Genomic DNA, 19,731 nt, shown 5'->3' with positions numbered 1-19,731 from the left:
GTGAAGGGGGCTTTGGGGAAGAGGGGAATGTCTGTTGAGGAAGGACGGGAGAGGACAGAAGACAGGGGTGAATGGAGAATGGTTGTATATGGATGATGTTGTGATGCATGAGGTGGAATGGGCAGGGGGATGGGGGGTGAGGTGGTATGTGTGAGCAAAAGTTGACGCAACCCGAAGGGATTTCTCCCCGTCTTCTCCTTTTATGCATGGGGGGACGGAGAGGGGGGATCGCCGATTTAATGAAGCGGCCTTGCTGTGGATGTGCTGTGTCTTGCCACATTGCTTCTGACCCAGGGCAGTGGACAAGGTGCAGGGATGACCCATCATCCAGGAGGTGCTAAGATAAGAGGGAGGGTGGAGGGGTGTGGAGTGTATTCAGGGATGGAATGGGTGGGAATGATTTTATGCCTTTTTCTTTTTGGCTACCTCCCTTGTAAGGGGGAAAAAGCCTTGGTATATGTATGTATGAATGCATGCAGAAAGAATTCAAGGAGTAACGACAAAGTTGGCACCAACTCTAAATTCACATATGAACAAAGATTGTCCAAACTGGAACTACCAACCCTGGAACAAAGAAGAGAAAGGGGAGATCTACTGACCATTTACAGAATTATGAAAGGGATGGAAGTCCTCGATAGAGATGACTTATTAAAGTGGGATAAGAGAAAAACGAGGACATGAAAAGAAACTCAAAAAGGATAGTTATAGAAGAGATCTGAAAAAGAATATTTTCCCACACAGAGTGGTGGATATATGGAACAAATTGAATGAGGCAACAGTGTGTGCAAAAACTATGCAAGAATTTAAGAACAAACCTGATGCTGAAAGATACAAAGATGGGTCAATATGAGCATAGCTCCCTTCCTGTATAATACAACTAGGTAAATATTTACTTTTATAGCCACCCCTTCTCTTCCTTATCCTCTCTTCACTTCTGACACCCTGCCCACTACACTCCCAAACTCAAATTCACCCCTCCCTTTCAACTTAGTTTCACTCAATGCCAACACATCCATCTGCTCACAAACACACTGCCTATCTTTTCTCTTTTACTCTCATCTCAATGATAATAAATAAACTAGAATATCTATATGGGGAAACATTACCTGGTCCAAATTAGACAAAGAATTGGGATCTTGGGACAGTCCTTGATACTGGCCACGTAAACGATCACCCGCAGCAACACGACGGAATTTCTTCAAGTCAATGACAAACATTGCAGAGATGTGATATTTTCTGCCAGCGAGGTGATTGCGCCAGTAACCTTGCTTCCAGAACCTGCACAAGAAGATTATATCCAAATATTTTCAAATGTAAAAAGGAAATGGCAACAACTAAGAGAAAAATATGACTTTTAAGTAATCTAACATTTGCAGTACTGAAAAACAAACCTAAATCCTTCCATCTCCTTCCTTGAGTCACAGAATGGCGTGTAAGCATATGGAGCACCTTCCAAGTCCAGGTCACGTAAATCTGTCAAATCACCTCGTACCACCTGCAATACAAAATGGAACCTTTTTAAAAAATCTATAAAGAAATAATTAATAGTGATGATGACGATGATGATAATGATTCAATTTAACATTGCAAAACTCCCCCTATCAGGAGGCTAGGATGATGCCCTTTATAATGAACTTTGTTGTGTGGAATATAATGTTCCATAGTCTTGGTCCAACTCACTGGTTACAGGGCTTGTACATTGAGAGTAGAGTGATAAGATGTGTACATCACTACCTTTACCACTTATGTGGAGTAACACTGTCCACAATAATCCATGGCACCCAAGAAACTTGTCATGTCTACCACTTCTGGGCAAAAGTCACTCAATGAAAAGAGCTTGTGTTTCATCATCCCCCCATGGATGGGGGGATGGGGGGTGAGGTAGTATGTGTGAGCAAAATTTGACACAGTCCAAAGGGATTTCTCCCTGTCTCCTCCTTTTCTGCATGAGGGGACGGACAGGGGTTCGCCAATTTAATGAAGCAGCCTTGCTGTGGATGTGCTGTGTCTTGCGACACTGCTTCTGACCCAGGGCAGTGGACAAGATGCAGGGATGTCCCGTCATCCAGGAGGTGCCAAGATAAGAGGGAGGGTAGAGGGTGGAGGGGAGAGGAGTGTATTAGTGATGGAATGGGTGGGGATGGTTTTTATGCCTTTGTTTTTTGGCTACCTCCCTTGTAAGGGGGGAAAAAGCCTTTGGTATATGTATGTATGTATGTTTCTGTCTAGAAAAAGAGTATTTGTGGGGCAGTGTAGTATATAGTGTTCTGTCTTCAGTGCTAACAGTGTTTCAATGCACAGTGATGAAATGAATATACTGTAGGGGTATAAGAGTACAATTTTTACTTGTCTTAAGAGTGATGTATGGATGTACTGCTAGGACAATGCCTTTTCACAGAGGACTTTTTAAAGCAGGGAATTTAAGGTAGTTTGCCCTAAATATGTACTCACTGCTAGGTAGGACTCATATAACCACCTCCAATCCTGACCTCTGCCACAAGTTGCAATATTTTGATCTACTTGACCAGCAAAGCATCCCAATTAGAAACATGAAATGCAGATTATGAAAATTTACTCACCTGATCAGCGTCTACAAAAATAATCTTCTTGACATCGAGAGGGAACATGACATCCAGGAAAAGAATTTTGTATCCCCAAATAATCCTCTGCTTCTCAGTCTGCTGGTGCAGCCAACGAGGCCACTTGTACTGTACAAATTCGTAGTCAAATCCAAAGTGCTTTGCCAGTACTGGCAAGGAATCCTGGAATAAAAGTAAAACTTTTTATATAATTGCCTCATGTATTGGATATTCAATAAAACCAATAGTTAAATTTGTGATTTGTAAGAGTGGAGTTCCTGTAGCAGTGGATAAGGGTGCCATTGTACACCCATGTATGTCATAAAATGTGACTGAATGGGGCAGAGTGGGTGGAATGAATATTCCCCATCCTATATTTTTGTCCCATGAGAAGTTCAGGCATCTTTGGAATCAGCCACCTCACTTACAAAAGGGGGTTGAGGAGTTGGAAGACTATTTGACATACACACACGAGAGTGTACAAGGAAACATGGTGGGAGGTTGAACACGAGTGTGATGGGTGAAATGGTTGAGGAGGTAGCTTTAAGTATTTGTGGTTGTATATAGTACTGAATCAATGAATCAATCTGTTGTCTTAGATATCTCCCTTGCAGGGTATTCATGGCTCCCAGAAAACTGGCAACAACCACCAGTTTGGCCTTTTAGTCACTCAAGGAAGAAATGTTGTGGTATCTGGGTAAGGCTAGGGTGGGGCAGTGCACCATGAAGTTTATTGTCTTCAGTGTGATCACTGCATCTAGAGCAGTTTCTGTGACCAGGGCTACATTCTGTGTTGGTATTATTCTAGTATTGGATGAATGCAGCCACACTACTGATCAGACATTTCATGTCTGTTTTTACAATTGAGAGCTCACAACCCTGGGAGGATGGACAACTAGAAAGTTCACCCATGATGAAGGAAATAAAAATAACACAAAGTGAAATAAGAGACCAAATAAAAAGCCTAGATGTCAGAAAGTCGCACGGACCAGATGGAATTGCAAATTGGATACTGAAAGAGTGTATAGATGAACTGTCAGATAAACTACACAAGATAATAGACTTCTCACTAAAAGAGGGAAAGGTGCCGCAAGATTGGAAAGATGCAAACATAGTACCAATACATAAAGGAGGAAATAGAGAAGATCCTACAAATTCTAGACTGGTGTCCCTCACAAGTACAGTAGCAAAAATATGCGAAAAGATTATCAGGAGCAGATGGACCAAACACTTGGAAGATAACAAAATAATAAATCCCAAACAATTTGGTTTTAGAAGTGGAAGATCGTGCACCAACAAATCTAATGTTTTTACTTGAGACTAATTAAGATAATACAAGAAAGAGACAGATGGGCAGACTGCGCCTTCTTGGACTTGCAAAAAGCATTTAATAAGGTACCACACAAGAAATTAATAAGTAAAATTGAAAAAATAGGAGGAATTCAAGGCAAACTGTTGGATTAGGTGAAGGATTTCTTACATACATACATATACCAAGGCTTTTCCCCCCTTACATGGGGGGTAGCCAAAAAGAAAAAGGCATAAAATCATTCCCACCCATTCCATCCCTGAATACACTCCACACCCCTCCACCCTCCCTCCCATCTTAGCACCTCCTGAATGACGGGTCATCCCTGCACCTTGTCCACTGCCCTGGGTTAGAAGCAGTGTCGCAAGATACAGCACATCCACAGCAAGGCCGCTTCATTAAATCGGCGACCCCCCCCTCTCCGTCCCCCCATTGCATAAAATGAGAGGACGGGGAGAAATCCCTTCGGGCTGCGTCAAAATTTGCTCACACATACTACCTCATCCCCCATCCACCCGCCCATTCCACCTCATGCTATCACAACATCATCCATATACAACCATTCTCCATTCACCCCTGTCTTCTGTCCTCTCCCGTCCTTCCTCAACAGACATTCCCCTCTTCTACAAAGCCCCCTTCACCCCATCCATCCACCTCATCCTAGGACGTCCCCTCATGTTCACTCCCTCCACATCTGCCTTCCACACCTCTTTTACTAGTCTTTCTTCACTCATTCTTTCCATGTGTCCAAACCATCCTAATATTCTTTCATCAACCCTATCTCCCAGCTCCCTTTCCACCCCTGTTCTCATCCTCACCTCCTCATTTCTCACTCTATCTAGCCTAGTAACCCCCATCATACTTCTCAGATATTTCATCTCAAACACATTCAAACTCCTTCTCTCTTCTTCTCTTATGTTCCATGTTTCTGTCCCATACAGTGCTGTTGGCACAATCACTCCTTCATATAGTCTCCTCTTAGCATCCATTCCCAAATGTCTATTCCTCATTACACTCTTTAATCCACCAAGACATTTACTCGCTTCTCTCAACCTACATTCTACCTCCACTTTCACTCCACCTTTCCCTGCCACATTTGCACCCAAGTATCTAAAACTATCCACTTCCTCCAGTTACTCTCCCTTAATGCTCACTTCCAGTCTACTGCCACTTTCACTCCTTGTACATCTCATCACCTTACTTTTCCCCACATTTATCTTTAGCTTTCTTCTATCACATACTCTCCCAAACTCTGTCACCAACTTCCTCAATCCCTCCTCCGATCCTGTCACAAGCACAGTGTCGTCCGCAATCAACAACTGGCTCACCTCCCACTTTTCTCCATTTTCTTTAACCATCTCCAATCCCTTGCCCACTACCCTTGCATTTACCTCTCGCACCACCCCATCCATGTATAAGTTGAACAGCCAGGGTGACATAAAGCATCCTTGACGAAGTCCCACCTTTACCTCGAACCACTCACTCTCTCCATTTCCAATCCTGACACAAGCTCTACTATTCTCATAAAAACTCTTGACAGCTCCCAGAAGCTTTCCTGCTGTCCCGTATATCTTCATAACCTCCCACAGTGCCTTTCTGTCTACCCAATCATAAGCCTTTTCCAGATCCATAAAAGCCCAAAAAAACATCCTTCCCCTTTCCTATAGCTTTCTCACATATCTGTCTTACCACAAAGATCTGATCTACACAACCTCTACCTGTCCTAAATCCACACTGTTCCTCAACAATTACTCCTTCTGTTCCTCTCCTAATCCTCTCAACCAAGATCCTCCAATAAGCCTTCCCAACTACACTCAACAAGCTAATCCCTCTGAAACTACTACATTCACACTTGTCCCCTTTTCCCTTGTAAAGAGGAACTATACAGGCACTCCTCCAATCCTCCGGCACTCTACCCTCTCTCCAACAAACATTAAATAACCTCACCAACCAGTCCACCATCACTGTACCTCCCTTTTTCAGACATTCAGGATTTCTTAATGGGGAGAAAAATGAGTGGTACTTAAGAGACAAAAAATTCAAAATGGGAAGATGCAAAAAGTGGCATCCCACAAGGCTCTGTTTTGGTTCCTTAAATGTTTGCCATATACATAAATGATATGGATGAAGGAGTAAATTGTTACATGAACATTTTTGCTGACAATGCCAAATTACTCAAGAGAGTGAAAATATAAGAAGATTGCAGATCGCTACAAGATGACCTGGATAAAGTATGGGAATGGAGCCGGAAATATGAAATCAACTTCAACATCAAGAAATGTAGCATAATGGAATTTGGAAAAGTATACAATTGGAAACAAAGTAGTCAAAAAAGTAAACTCAGAGAGGGACCTAGGAGTAATCATCTCAAGTGACTTGACACCTGACATACATACATATACCAAGGCTTTTTCCCCCCTTACAAGGGAGGTAGCCAAAAAGGGAAAGGCATAAAATCATTTCCACCCATTCCATCCCTGAATACACTCCACACACCCCCACCCTCCCTCTCATCTTAGCACCTCCTGGACGACACCTGACAAACATGTAAATAAGTTATTTGGAGAGACCTACAACCTATTAAGATAAATGAAAGTGGCCTTCGACTACATGGATGAGGAAATGGTTATGAAAATAATTATCACATTAATAAGACCGAAATTAGAATATGCTATATCAATGTGGGCACCTAGCACAAAGAAAAACACAAGAAAATTAGAAAGAATCCAAAAAGCAGTGACAAAAATGGCACCCACACTATCAAACTTGACATATGAACAAAGATTGGAGAAATTACAGTTGTCAACATTGGAGCAGAGAAGGGAAAGAGGTGATTTGTTGACCATTTTCAGAATTATGAAAGGGATGGAAGTTCTGGATAGAGATGACCTATTAAAATTGGACAAGAGGAAACAAGAGGACACGAAAAGAAACTAAAGAAAGACAGTTACAGAAGAGACTTGAAAAAGAATAGTTCCCCACAGAGAGTGATTGATGTCTGGAACAAATTGAACAGTGAAACAGTGAATGCCAGAACTATACACGATTTCAAGAAAAAACTGGACGTGGAGCAATACGAAAACGGGTCACAACGAGCATAGCTCCCATCCCTTAAATACAACTAGGTAAGTATAAAACAAATGCTTTCAGCCTACCTTGAAGCTTGGTGAAAGAAAATTCTTTAAGAACCAGAACTTGACAGGTGCTTTGGTCTGGCGGCAAACAGATGCAATCATGATACGCATCAATCGTTCATAAAGGTGGCCTGATGCCAAGGAGAACACATTAACTGTCTCTTCAGGTTCTTCTCCAGCAGAGGAGCTGAATGTACTGTTAAATATAAATGTTATGGGTAAATATCTGATCAGTATATCTACTTCCAATATTGTGTATTTCTATTAAAGCATTATCCAGTATATTTGATTAAAGGTTTGGATGGGAAGAAGAAAAATTTAGTAATAAAATCATACTAAAATAAAGAACAAATATGTAAACAAGCAGGTTAAAATATTAAAGATTAAAATCAGTCTGCAAAGGCATTATACCAAATACCACCACAAGTGAAAGTGCAAAATGAACTTCAAAAGCTTCTAAGTGCTAAAAATTTCTTAAGTAACACCTTAAAAAAAAAAAAAAAAAAAATAGAAAAAATATATAAATATATAATAATGATAATAAAATAAATAAATAAAATATAATAACAAGATATATATACCAAACAAATTGATACATATATGAATAAGTACATGAACAAGTACATTAAACAAATAGATATATATGAATAAATACATCAATTAACAAAAATATAAAATAAAATAAATCAATCAAATAAAAAAATCAAACAGGCAAAAAAAAAAAAAAAAAATCAAACATGAAATTTTATTAAAACTTCCTTTACAACAAGAAAACATAAAAAACGTTGAGTACCTTGGTAACATGTGCTTAGCTAGTCTAACGAGTTCTTGAGACAAGAGTCTCCATTCCTCTAGAATGGGGCCCACAATTGGCATGCTTGCAAAGGACAGGAATACACTTATAAGCAGTCAACCTTTGGTTTTAACTGTCATTAGTAATAAGTATTAGAAGCATCTAATTTCGGCATCTTCCTTCCAACTCAGCATCTTGAAGACTTTTCATCCACAAGGTGCTGAGATGGGATGGTGTGGATGAATGGGTTTTATTTGTTTATGATTTCAGGTGTGATCTGACTTCCTCCCCTGCCTTTTAAGGAAGAAAGGATCTTTGGTCACAAGGGAGGGAGGCCAAGTCGAAGTATACACCCAACCTACACCCTACAGATCTTTGGTTTCACATATATATCAGAAGCATTTGACTACAAGCAAAGGGAACAGGTGTTAATTTTCTAATATAAAGAGCAAAAACTCTCCATGAGGACTGATTTCAGGTAAAACGACAATTAACCAACCTATGTGTTACTGACAATCAAGGAACCTGGATAACATTACCATTCTAGAGGTAAGCAGTGTGTGTGCATTCTATTATTCATCTACAATCTATCTACAGGACATGCACTTTTATGTAAATTTTTATGACAAAATTAAAAAGATAACATAAACAATACACAAAGAAATTACTCAAGACCAGAAAAACTAAATTAAAAGTAGTTTAAGTTTGTGCACAGAAAACACTCAAGAATGCATATTTACAAATATAGCAGCCTGTGGACTGCACAGGCCTGTGTGCAGACAAATGAACTTCTTGATATTTACACTAACTTTTGCTTGTTTCTCAGATATGGTGCAAGTGACTGAACAGTTCTGGTACTGGTGCACCAGATGTAGTATTCTGAACTTTTGTCTCAAAAGAAGTTTGTGAAGTCTACAGACCTTAGCCCACAAAAAAAAAAAAAAGTACTGGTGCACCAGATGTAGTATTCTGAACGTTTGTCTCAAAAGAAGTTTGTGAAGTCTACAGACCTTAGCCCACAAAAAAAAAAAAAAAAAAAAAAAAAAAAAAAAAAAAAAAAAAAAAAAAAAATCCTCCTAACTTTTGATTAACTTGTCCAAGGCATACAAATAAGCACTTCCATAAAAACATGAGTTCTGACTGAGGGGAAATATATATTTTTTCTTTTCTTTTCTTACTTTTATATGAACCATGGATATACATTTACAATCTCCCTGTACTGGGGTACTAACTGCATAGTAAAACACAGTCAATACTTTATGGATTTTCTGGCACACTCCCCTACAAACCAGAACTACGCATCTACGTGACAAAAATCTCTACTCAAGGAGAAATAATGATTGGTTTCATTTATTGTTGCTGTTCCTTCTTTCTGTTATCTCCTTAAACCTAAAGGACCAAAGGCTGGTAACCCACAACCCAACCCATACATTTGTGAGTTTCTAGTCTGTGAAACTTGAAGCAAGTTATTGTATAGCATCACATGCTCTAAGATCATAATAAAAGTCTAAATAAAAGCCTAATTAGATGTAGACAATCACCACTACACCATAGCTATGCAAACATACAAGCATAAGTTGTTTCATATTTGGTATTGTGAGTACTAAACAATACACAAACTTTACCAATTACCATAAAACTTTGCACACTATTACACAAGATTTGTGGCTGCACACTAGACCTCGATTTTTTCTTATATAATACTTTTGACTAAAACCTTTTTATTTCTAAGAATGCATCAGTGTCTCTGCCTTCAGGTGATACAAAAGTGATGTCCAAATTTACAAAAATAAAGAAATATGGGGGAAAATTCAAACACACTTTCATACCTGGTAATGGAGTTCCAAAGTCCGCCAGTATTTTCTTCTTCTTGCAGCAGTTCAACATTCTGCATTCCTGGCTTCTTTGCAACACGAACTTTCACCACCTGAGACTTGAAACTACTCATTACTACCTGCACATCTTCAGATCCCTTTGGAGTGTCTGTACCCTCGTGGCTGAAAGAAAATCTTACTTCAGTTTTCTGAAATATATCAATGAATCCCATTCAATATCAACCCCTACAAGCCATAATCTGCCCACCCTGCCTTCGCCCTCTATTGCTGGCATATTTTTTTCCCTTTCCTGTGTTGGGTGTCACCAATTAAGTGAAGCAGCCTTGCTGTATTGTTTCTGACCCAGGGCAGTGGGCAAGATACAGGGATGACCTGTCATCCATGAGGAGTTAAGATGAGAGAGAGGAAAGGGTGGTGGATGGGAGTGAAATGGATGGGAGTGGGTACTTGCCTTTTGACTTGGCTACTTCCCTTGTAAGAGGGAAAGAGCCCTTGGTATATAGATAGATTGAATAAAATCTGCCATGAGCATTACTAGATTAAAGGGTTTATTTGGGATTATATAAAAACCATCAACTACAATGGTCTCTGAAGTGAATAAAATTGCACAACAGTTCCTTGAACAAAATCTGCATTGTGTTAAAGAAATTAATAGGAACATCTAGATCATCAATAATAAAGCAACTTACCTGACAACATCATAGATTTCGCTTGATCTTCCTTGACGTAACCTGAGGAGCCATGCTCCTGGATTTGCCTTCAGCTGCCAGTATCCCAAATTTGCCATAACTATGGTATCAACCTGTAAAGATTTTGAACTTGTAGTATTGTTACACAAACATACCAAAGGTCCTCTCTACATATATGTAAGAAATGTAGTGTAATGGAGTTTGGTAAAAGTTAAAAAAAAAATATATATATATATATATATATATATATATATATATATATATATATATATATATATACACATACATACATATACCAAGGCTTTTTCCCCCTTACAAGGGAGGTAGCCTGTGGGGCTACAAGGAGAAGGATGCCTAGTCCCACTCCCCATCCCTTTCTTCTCGCCTCTTACGATCCAAGTGGAAATACTTGGTGGAGGTATTCTTTTCCCCCACCATATATATATATATATATATATATATATATATATATATATATATATATATATATATATATATCAGGACAATATAAAATTGGTACAGAGGAAGTAAAAAAAGTTAGCTCTAAAAAGGACCTAGGAGTAATTATTAACAAACACAAGTCCCCACACAAGCAGATAAACAAAATGGTTGGAGATACCTACAATTTACCAGGATCAATAAAGATGGCTTTTAATTACCTAGATGAAGTAATGGTAAAAAAAAAATATTAGTCACACTGATAAGACCAAGACTGGAGTATGCTGCGACACTATGGACACCCAGCACAAAAAAGAATATAAAGAAATTAGAAACAATCCAAAGTGCAATGACAAAAATGGCCCCAAAACTTTCAAAATTGACATACAAACAAAGATTGTCTAAACTGGAACTACCAACCCTGGAACAAAGAAGAAAGAGAGATTTACTGGCCATTTACAGAATAATGAAAGGCATGGAAGTCCTTCACAGAGAAGACTTATTAAAGTGGGATAAAAGAAAAACAAGAGGACATGAAAAGAAACTCAAAAAGGATAGTTATAGAAGAGATCTGGAAAGAAAGAGGAAAAAAAAAAAAAAAAAAAAAAAAAAAAAAAAAAAAAAAAAAAAAAATCCACACAGAGTGGTCTGGAACAAATTGGACGAAACAATAGTGTGTGCAAAAACATGCAAGAATTTAAGAACAAACTTGATACTGAGAGATACAAAGATGGGTCACTACGGGCATAGCTCCCCTTCCTGTATAACACAACTAGGTAAATATATAAATAAACCAATTCATCCACCTTCCCATATCAGCACTTTGGGGATGAAAGGTCACCTTTTGTCCCCAACACAATGTTTGGGTCAAAGGCAACACAGCAGGCCCTGGTAGTCAGAGCTGATTAACAAATCCCCCAGTCCCAGTGAATTACATGTGATCCCTAATCCACCCCCCTTTACCTTATAAAAGTTATGGAACATATAACAAGATCATTCCTTCAGGCCTAATCCATTTAAAGCACTCTTCATTCATTCCAATCTTTTGCACTCTCTCTCCTTTTCTTGACAGACATTCCTCTTGTAGCTAAGTGGGTATTTGAGGATACTGGTGTCAGCATCCTGATTACATTTATATTGTAGTAGTGGCCAAGTGACCCCTGTATTCTGTGAACAGGCTTGATTGTGTTTTCTATGGTTATCAACATTCAGGGTGAAAAAGAACAAGTATTACAAAAGTCACTTTATATTTTCTAACAAGTTGTGTGTTGTGATGCACCATCAAATCATCATTCATCAGGCAGCCTAACACTGTGCATGAGTGTTCAACTCATATTGATTTTTTTTTTTTTTTTTCTCTTTAGTTCTATTATACGGGAAGGGAGCATGGCTCATGGTGAACAGCCTTTGTATTTTTCAGCATTGTTTTTTTTTCTAAAATCTTGAATAGTGTTTGCACACAGTGTTTCTTTGTTTAATTTGTTCCAAGCATCTATCACTCTGTGTGGGAAGCTATTTTTTTTTTAGATCTCTTCTGTAATTATCTTTTTTGAGTTTCTTTTCATGTCCTCTTGTTTTTCCATTGTCCCATTTCAATAAATCATTCTTATCTAAGATTTCCATTCCTTTCATAATTCTATACATAGTAGTTCTCCTCTTTCCCTTCTTTGATCCAGAGTTGGTAGTTCTAATTTGGACAGTCTTTGTTCATATGTCATTTTGGAAAGTTGGTGCCAGTTTTGTTGTTGCTCTTTGTATTCTTTCTAATTCTTTTTTTTATTCTTTTTGGTACTGGGTGTCCATAGTGTTGCTGCGTACTCAAGTTTTGGTCTTATTAGTGTAGTTAAATATCTTTCTATCATTTCCTCATCCAAATAGGCAAATGCCCCTTTTATTGACCTCAATAAATTGCAGGTTTCTCCGACTATTCTATTAATATGTTTGTCCGGGGTCATATCTTTGCTCATCACTCCAAGGTCTTTTTCAGTTTACTTTTTTGACCTCTTCACCAATCTTATAATCTCTCGATATTCTGTTTTCATTTTTTCCAAATTCCATTATACTACACTTCTTTATATTGAATTTCACTTCCCACTTTTGAGTCCATTTCCAGATCTTGACCAAGTCTTGTTGTAATGAGTTGCAATCCTCCTCTGTTCTTACTTTTAGTATTTTTGTGTTGTCTGCAAAGAAATTCATATAACATTTACTCCTTCATCCATGTCATTTATGTATATGGCAAACATGATTGGGACCAATACTGATCCCTGTGGGACACCACTTATCATTTCTTCCCAATTTGAGAATTCATCTCTAATTATACTCTCATTTTCCTCCCAGTCAGGAAGTCTTTCATCCATCCCAATAATTTTCCTCTGATGCCACCTATATTTTCCTTATTAGTTTCTTGTGTGGTACCTTATCAAATGCTTTTTGTAGGTCCAGAAAGGCAGTCGGCCCAACCATCTCTCTCTTGTATTATATCTATTAATCTCAAGTAGAAGCAGATCAAGTTTGTTGTACATGATCTTCCTGGTCTGAATCCAAATTGATTTGGATTCAGTATAGTTTCTTCTTCCAAATGTTTAACCCATCTATTTTTGATGGCCTTTTCACAAATTTTTGCTACTGTGCTTGTCAGGGAGACCGGTCTGTAATTTGATGGATCTTCCTTGTTTCCTCCCTTATAAATTGGTACAATGTTTACATTCTTCCAGTCCTATGGCACCTTTCCTTCTTGAAGTGAGAATTTAATTACATTGTATATTCTATCTGTTAATTCCTTCAAGCATTCTTTCAGTATTCAATTTGCAATTCCATTTGGACCATGTGATTTTCTGACGTCAAGGGTTTTGATTTGGTCACTGATTTCCTTCTGTGTTACAATTATTTCTTTCATTGAGAGGGATATCTCTATTTCCTCACAGTTAAGTGAGTTTTCTATTGTGAATACTGACTTGAAGTGGTTGTTCATAATTTCAGCCATTTCCAAGTTCTTCTGTATATTTGTATTTACCTTGGTGTAGCTTTTCTATTTCTTGTTTATTCTTCAGTTTGCCATTTACATACCTGTAAAATAGTTTGGGTTCTTCCTTGTATTTTTCTATTATTTTTTTTTTTTTGTAGTTTCTTTTTTCATCTCTGCGTATTTGTACATAATCAAATCTTAGTTTTATGTACATTAGCCATTTGCTTGTTGTCTTGTCTTTTTTCCATTTCTTCCAAGCTTTGTCTTTTATCCTTAGCCTCACTACATTTTTTTGTTGTACCGGCATTTTATGTATATTCTTTCCTTTTTGTGTTGTGGTACATATTTATTCACTCCCTCATTATAAATTTCTTTTAGTATATTCCATTTCTCTTCCATCCCTGTTTCTTCATTTAGGAATTTTTCCCAGTTCACATTGCAAAAGAATTTTTTGAGTTTCTCAAAATTTTTGTTGTTGTACATTAGTCTTCCTATTCTATGTTTATCATTTCTGCTTTGATCCATTTGCTCTTTCATCTCAAATTCTATTAGTACATGGTCACTCTTTCCTATCAGTTTTGTAATAAATTTTGTCGACAATTTCAGGCTCTGTCATATTAGATCCAGCCTTGATGGTTCTTCACTACCTCTGTATCTGGTATTTTCCCTTTTCCACTGACTCATTGTGTATTCGATGGTCATGTCGAGCAGGATGTTGCCCCAGAGTTCCTCTCCACCCTTCACTGTCATTTCCTCCCAACATATTTCTTTTGAATTAAAGTCACCCATAATTACTATATTTCCTCTGTCCTTCAGTATATTAGTTCATTCATATTTTGTATCATCTAATATTCTGGAATGATCACTTTCTGTCCAGGACATGCACCACTACAAATTTTCTACTCTTCATATATTTGCTTTCAACTTGTATTTGTAATTGATTCTACAGTATTTTCACCTTCAGTTATTTTTGTTACATTCAAAGCTTTATTAGTTAAAATTAATACTCCACCACCCTGTTTATGCTTTCTATTCTTTGTCCAACAATTGTATAAACCTTGTCCCACAGTGTTGGGTGGTAGAGTACACTATAATTTAATTTCCACTATTCCCATTATGTCTGGTTTCTCTAAGGCCAGATAATCATTTAATTAATTCATTCCTGAAGTTATTCCATCTATATTGGTATAAGCTATTTTTAATTTCCTTTCTCCTTGTCTTTTTCTGTCTTTGTTTCCTTTTCCTTATATACCATTTTCTCAGCCTCAGGTCCACCACTCTCCAAAACAAATCATTCTTTTCAGTTTCAGTACTTTTTTCATTTTTTTCATTCACTTCATTTCTAAGTTCTTTTTCTTTTTCTTCTTCTCTCATTTATTTTTTTATCCATATATTTTTGTATTTACCTAGTTGTATTTACCTAGTTGTACTTTATGGGACTAGAGCTATGCTCATTTTGACCCATTTTTGTATCTCTCCACATCCAGTTTGCTTTTGAATTCATGTATAGTTCTGGCATTAACTATTTCACTGTTCAATTTGTTCCAGACGTCAATCACTCTGTGTGGTAAACTGTTCTTTTTCAGATCTCTTCTATAGCCATCTTTCTTTGGTTTCTTTGCATGTCCTCTGTTTCTCTTTGGTCCCATTTTAATGGATCATCTCTATCAAGAACTTCCATTCCTTTCATAATTCTGAATATGGTCAACAAATCGCCCCTCTCCCTTCTCTGCTCTAACGTTGTCAGTTGTAATTTCAATGTTTGTTCATATGTCAAATTTGATAGTGTAGGTGCCATCTTAGTTGCCGCTCTTTGGATTCTTTCTAATTTCTTTGGGTTTTTCTTTGTGCTAGGTGCCCACATTGATATAACATATTCTAGTTTTGGTCTTATCAATGTAACAATTAATTTCTTAACCATCTCTTCATCCATGTAGTCGAATGCCATCTTCATTGATCTTAACAAATTGTCTCTCCAAATATCTTGTTTACATGTTTGTCAGGTGTCAAGTCACTTGAGATGATTATTCCTAGGTCCCTCTCTGAGTTAACTTTCTTTACTTCTTTGTCTCCAATCATATATTTTCCTGAAACTCTATTTTTGCCTTTTCCAAACTCCATTATGCTACATTTCTTGTATTTACCTAGTTGTAATATATGGAAAGGGAGCTATGCTTGTGGTGACCCGTCTTTGTATCTCTTCACATCCAGTTTTATCTTAAAATCTCGTAAAGTGTTTGCACATACAGTTTCGTTGTCTAATTTGTTCCATGTATCTGTATGGGAAGCTGTTCCTTTTCAATTTTTTTCCATAGCTGTCCTCTTTCAGTTTTTTCTGTGTCCTCTCGTTTTACCGTTGTCCCACACTAACAAGTCGTTCCTGTCTAAAACTTCCATTTCTTTCATTATTCTGCAGATAGTCAGCAAATCTCCTCTTTCTCTTCTTTGTTCCAAATTTGGTAGATTCAATTTGGACAGTCTTTGCTCATATGTTAGTTCGGCGAGAGTCGGTGCTAGTTTGGTTGTCACTCTTTGTATTCTTTCTAATTTCTTAATATTCTTTTTGGTACTGTTCACTGTGTTGTTCACTATTTGCTAATTTGGTTGTTCTGGATAGTACTTCCTCTGCAATTGTTTGTGATCTAAGCTATACTTTCAGTGGCCTGTATTATTTTTCTTTAGATTATCTACCCATTCGATAAGTCTCCTTGATTTCCCTATCCAAACCTTGTCCTTCCACTTATAATTCTTTCAGAATTTCCTTAGCGATCTCTTTCTCCTCCTTTTCCCTCTGATATCTAGGTACATCATGCTTCTCTTTAATGCCACAGATTACAATACATCTTTTTTATCCACTGTGTCCCTAACTAAGTTGCCTTTCTCTTTAATTACTTGAATCATCGTTTCCTTGGCATTCTCCTTGACCTGTTGCTCCACTATTTCTTTAAAGGATACTTTTTGAAATTCCTGTTCAACTTTCCACTGTTTCTTTATTTTCTGTAAATCATTTCCTTTGATTTTTTCTTCCACCTTTTCAGTCACTGCTTGCATTTGATCTTTTATCTCCTTTTTTAATGGCTCATTCCTATTTATATCTTCACTTTTCAACCTTTCATTTTCTAACTTTAATTTATTTAATTCCTTTTTTATGTCATCTATCTCCCTATCATTCTCCTCATTGGCTTTCCTTAGCATAGCTACTTCTTTGCACATTACTTTATACTCACTTGTGAACTCTATTAATTCATCCAAAATGTCATCAATATCTCTATCTCTCATTATATTTCTATACCTGGGCTCTCTATCCATTTCTAACCCCCTATGCATAATATTTCCTTCCCCTTCAAAACCTAAAAAAAAAAAATTCAAACCTTTGGTATTCCCTTGGTGTTAGAGAAAGATGAGTCTTCTTTCGAATGACACCAAGTGTAGTCTCTATTCTACTTTCTTCCAAGCATCTTTTGGAGTTTCTTTGCTTCTTTCAATTTTGTTATAAAAAAAAATATACATACATATACCAAAGATTTTTCCCCCTTACAAGGGAGGTAGCCAAAAAGGAAAAGGCATAAAATCATTCCCACCCATTCCATCCCGTAATACACTCCACACCCCTCCACCCTCCCTCTTATCTTAGCACCTCCTGGATGACGGGTCATCCCTGCACCTTGTCCACTGCCCTGGGTCAGAAGCAGTGTCGCAAGACACAGCACATCCACAGCAAGGCCGCTTCATTAAATCGGCGACCCCCCATCTCCTTCCCCCCATGCATAAAAAGAGAAGATGGGGAGAAATCACTTTGGGCTGTGTCAAATTTTGCTCACACATACTACCTCACCCCCAATCCCCCCACCCATCACATCATCCATATACAACCATTCTCCATTCACCTCTGTCTTCTGTCCTCTCCCGTCCTTCCTCAACAGACATTCCCCTCTTCCCCAAAGCCCCCTTCACCTTAGCCATCCATCTCATATTCACTCCCTCCACATCTGCCTTCCATACCTCTTTTACTAGTCTTTCTTCACTCATTCTTTCCATGTGTCCAAACCATCCTAATATTCTTTCATCAACCCTATCTCCCAGCTCCCTTTCCACCCCCGTTCTTCTCCTCACCTCTTCATTTCTCACTCTATCTAGCCTAGTAACCCCCATCATACTTCTCAGACACCTCATCTCAAACACATTCAAACTCCTTCTCTCTTCCTCCCTTATGTTCCATGTTTCTGCCCCATACATTGCTGTTGGCACAATCACTCCTTCATACAGTCTCCTCTTGGCATCCATTCCCAAATGTCTATTCCTCATTACACTCTTTAATCCACCAAGGCATTTACTCGCTTCTCTCAACCTACATTCTACCTCCACCTTTACTCCACCTTTTCCTGCCACATTTGCACCCAAGTATCTAAAACTATCCACTTCCTCCAGTCGCTCTCCCTTAATGCTCACTTCCAGTCTATTGCCACTTTCACCCCTTGTACATCTCATCACCTTTCTTTTACCCACATTTATCTTTAGCTTTCTTCTATCACATACTCTCCCAAACTCTGTCACCAACTTCCTCAATCCCTCCTCCGATCCTGCCACAAGCGCAGTGTCGTCAGCAAACAACAGCTGGCTCACCTCCCACTTTTCTCCATTTTCTTTAACCATCTCCAATCCCTGACCCACTACCCTTGCATTTACCTCTCTCACTACCCCATCCATGTATAAGTTGAACAGCCAGGGCGACATAATGCATCCTTGACGAAGTCCCACCATTACCACGAACCACTCACTCTCTCCATTTCTAATCCTGACACAAGCTCTACTACTCTCATAAAAACTCTTGACAGCTCCTAGAAGCTTTCCTCCTATCCCATATATCTGCATAACCTCCCACAGAGCCTTTCTGTCTACCCTATTGTAAGCCTTTTCTAGATCCATAAAAGCCCAAAAAACATCCATCCCCTTTCCTATAGCTTTCTCACATATTCGTCTTACCACAAAGATCTGATCTATACAACCTCTACCCGTCCTAAATCCACACTGTTCCTCACCAATTACTCCTTCTGTTCCTCTCCTAATCCTCTCAATCAAGATCCTCCCATAAGCCTTCCCAACTACACTTAACAAGCTAATCCCTCTGAAACTACTACATTCACACTTGTCCCCTTTTCCCTTGTAAAGTGGAACTATACAGGCACTCCTCCAGTCCTTCGGCACTCTACCCTCTCTCCAGCAAACAATAAATAACCTCATAAACTAGTCCATCACTGTACCTCCTTTTTATAGACATTCTGCATAGCATTCATCCTGACCAGGTGCCTTACCTGCTTTCATCATCTTAACAACTGCCTTCACTTCTTCCTTCCTTATTTCTCCTCCATTTTCCTCACTCATCACTCTCATTTTCTTAGCATTTCCCTCCCTATCCTCCTTCACATTTAGCAACTCCCTAAAATATTCTGCCCATCTTCCCCTTACGGCCTTCTCTTCCATTATCATCTCTCCATCTGCACCTTTTACCTTTTCTTCTCTACTTGATTCGCCTCCTCTTCCTCTCTTAATTTCTTTCCAAAACATCTTTTTTTTAATTTCAATATTTTCTGTCATACTCTTGAACCCCACTTCAAATCTGCTCTCCACTTTGCCTCCTTTACCTTTTGCTTTACTTCTCTTTTCTTTGTACCTCTCATATGACTCCCTCGTCCTATTTTGTAACCAATCTGTGAAAGCTCACTTCTTCTCTTTTACACCTTCTTTGTTTCCTCATCCCACCATTCACTACCCTTCCTTCTATTTCCTCCTGTCTTTCTTGTTCCACACACCATCCTTGCACACTTTGTGACTCCCTCCTTGAACCATCCCCATTCCTCCTCCACACCTAGCTCTACTGTATCCTTCACTCCCTCCCACTCCTCCTTCAGCTTCTTCTTGTACTCCTTCTCCTTTTCCTTTTCATTTAAAGAGTTCACTCTAAGCACCTCCCTACCTTTTGTCCCTT

General features: G+C 38.4%; 1 protein-coding gene across 2 annotated transcripts in view; it reads right to left on the bottom strand.

The window, feature by feature from the left end:
- Uggt (UDP-glucose-glycoprotein glucosyltransferase) overlaps window positions 1-19,731 on the bottom strand; it is a 93,366-nt gene that overhangs the window by 16,499 nt on the left and 57,136 nt on the right. Inside the window, exons 19-25 of one of the 2 annotated variants that reach the window (XM_076177340.1) lie at window positions 10,340-10,452; window positions 9,645-9,812; window positions 7,816-7,899; window positions 7,044-7,218; window positions 2,580-2,762; window positions 1,392-1,495; window positions 1,107-1,278 (exon numbers count right to left, since the gene is read on the bottom strand). In XM_076177340.1, the coding sequence (XP_076033455.1) occupies window positions 1,107-1,278; window positions 1,392-1,495; window positions 2,580-2,762; window positions 7,044-7,218; window positions 7,816-7,899; window positions 9,645-9,812; window positions 10,340-10,452 (999 nt within the window). The remainder of the gene's footprint in view (window positions 1-1,106; window positions 1,279-1,391; window positions 1,496-2,579; window positions 2,763-7,043; window positions 7,219-7,815; window positions 7,900-9,644; window positions 9,813-10,339; window positions 10,453-19,731) is intronic. The other variant, XM_076177350.1, reaches the window with a different exon arrangement.

Source organism: Oratosquilla oratoria, chromosome 3 (assembly GCF_046742065.1).
Source record: "Oratosquilla oratoria isolate Oo_2021 chromosome 3, ASM4674206v1, whole genome shotgun sequence".
NCBI lineage: Eukaryota > Metazoa > Arthropoda > Malacostraca > Stomatopoda > Squillidae > Oratosquilla > Oratosquilla oratoria.
Note: the sequence above shows the minus strand (reverse complement) of the source record. Positions and strands in the feature narration are given on the sequence as shown.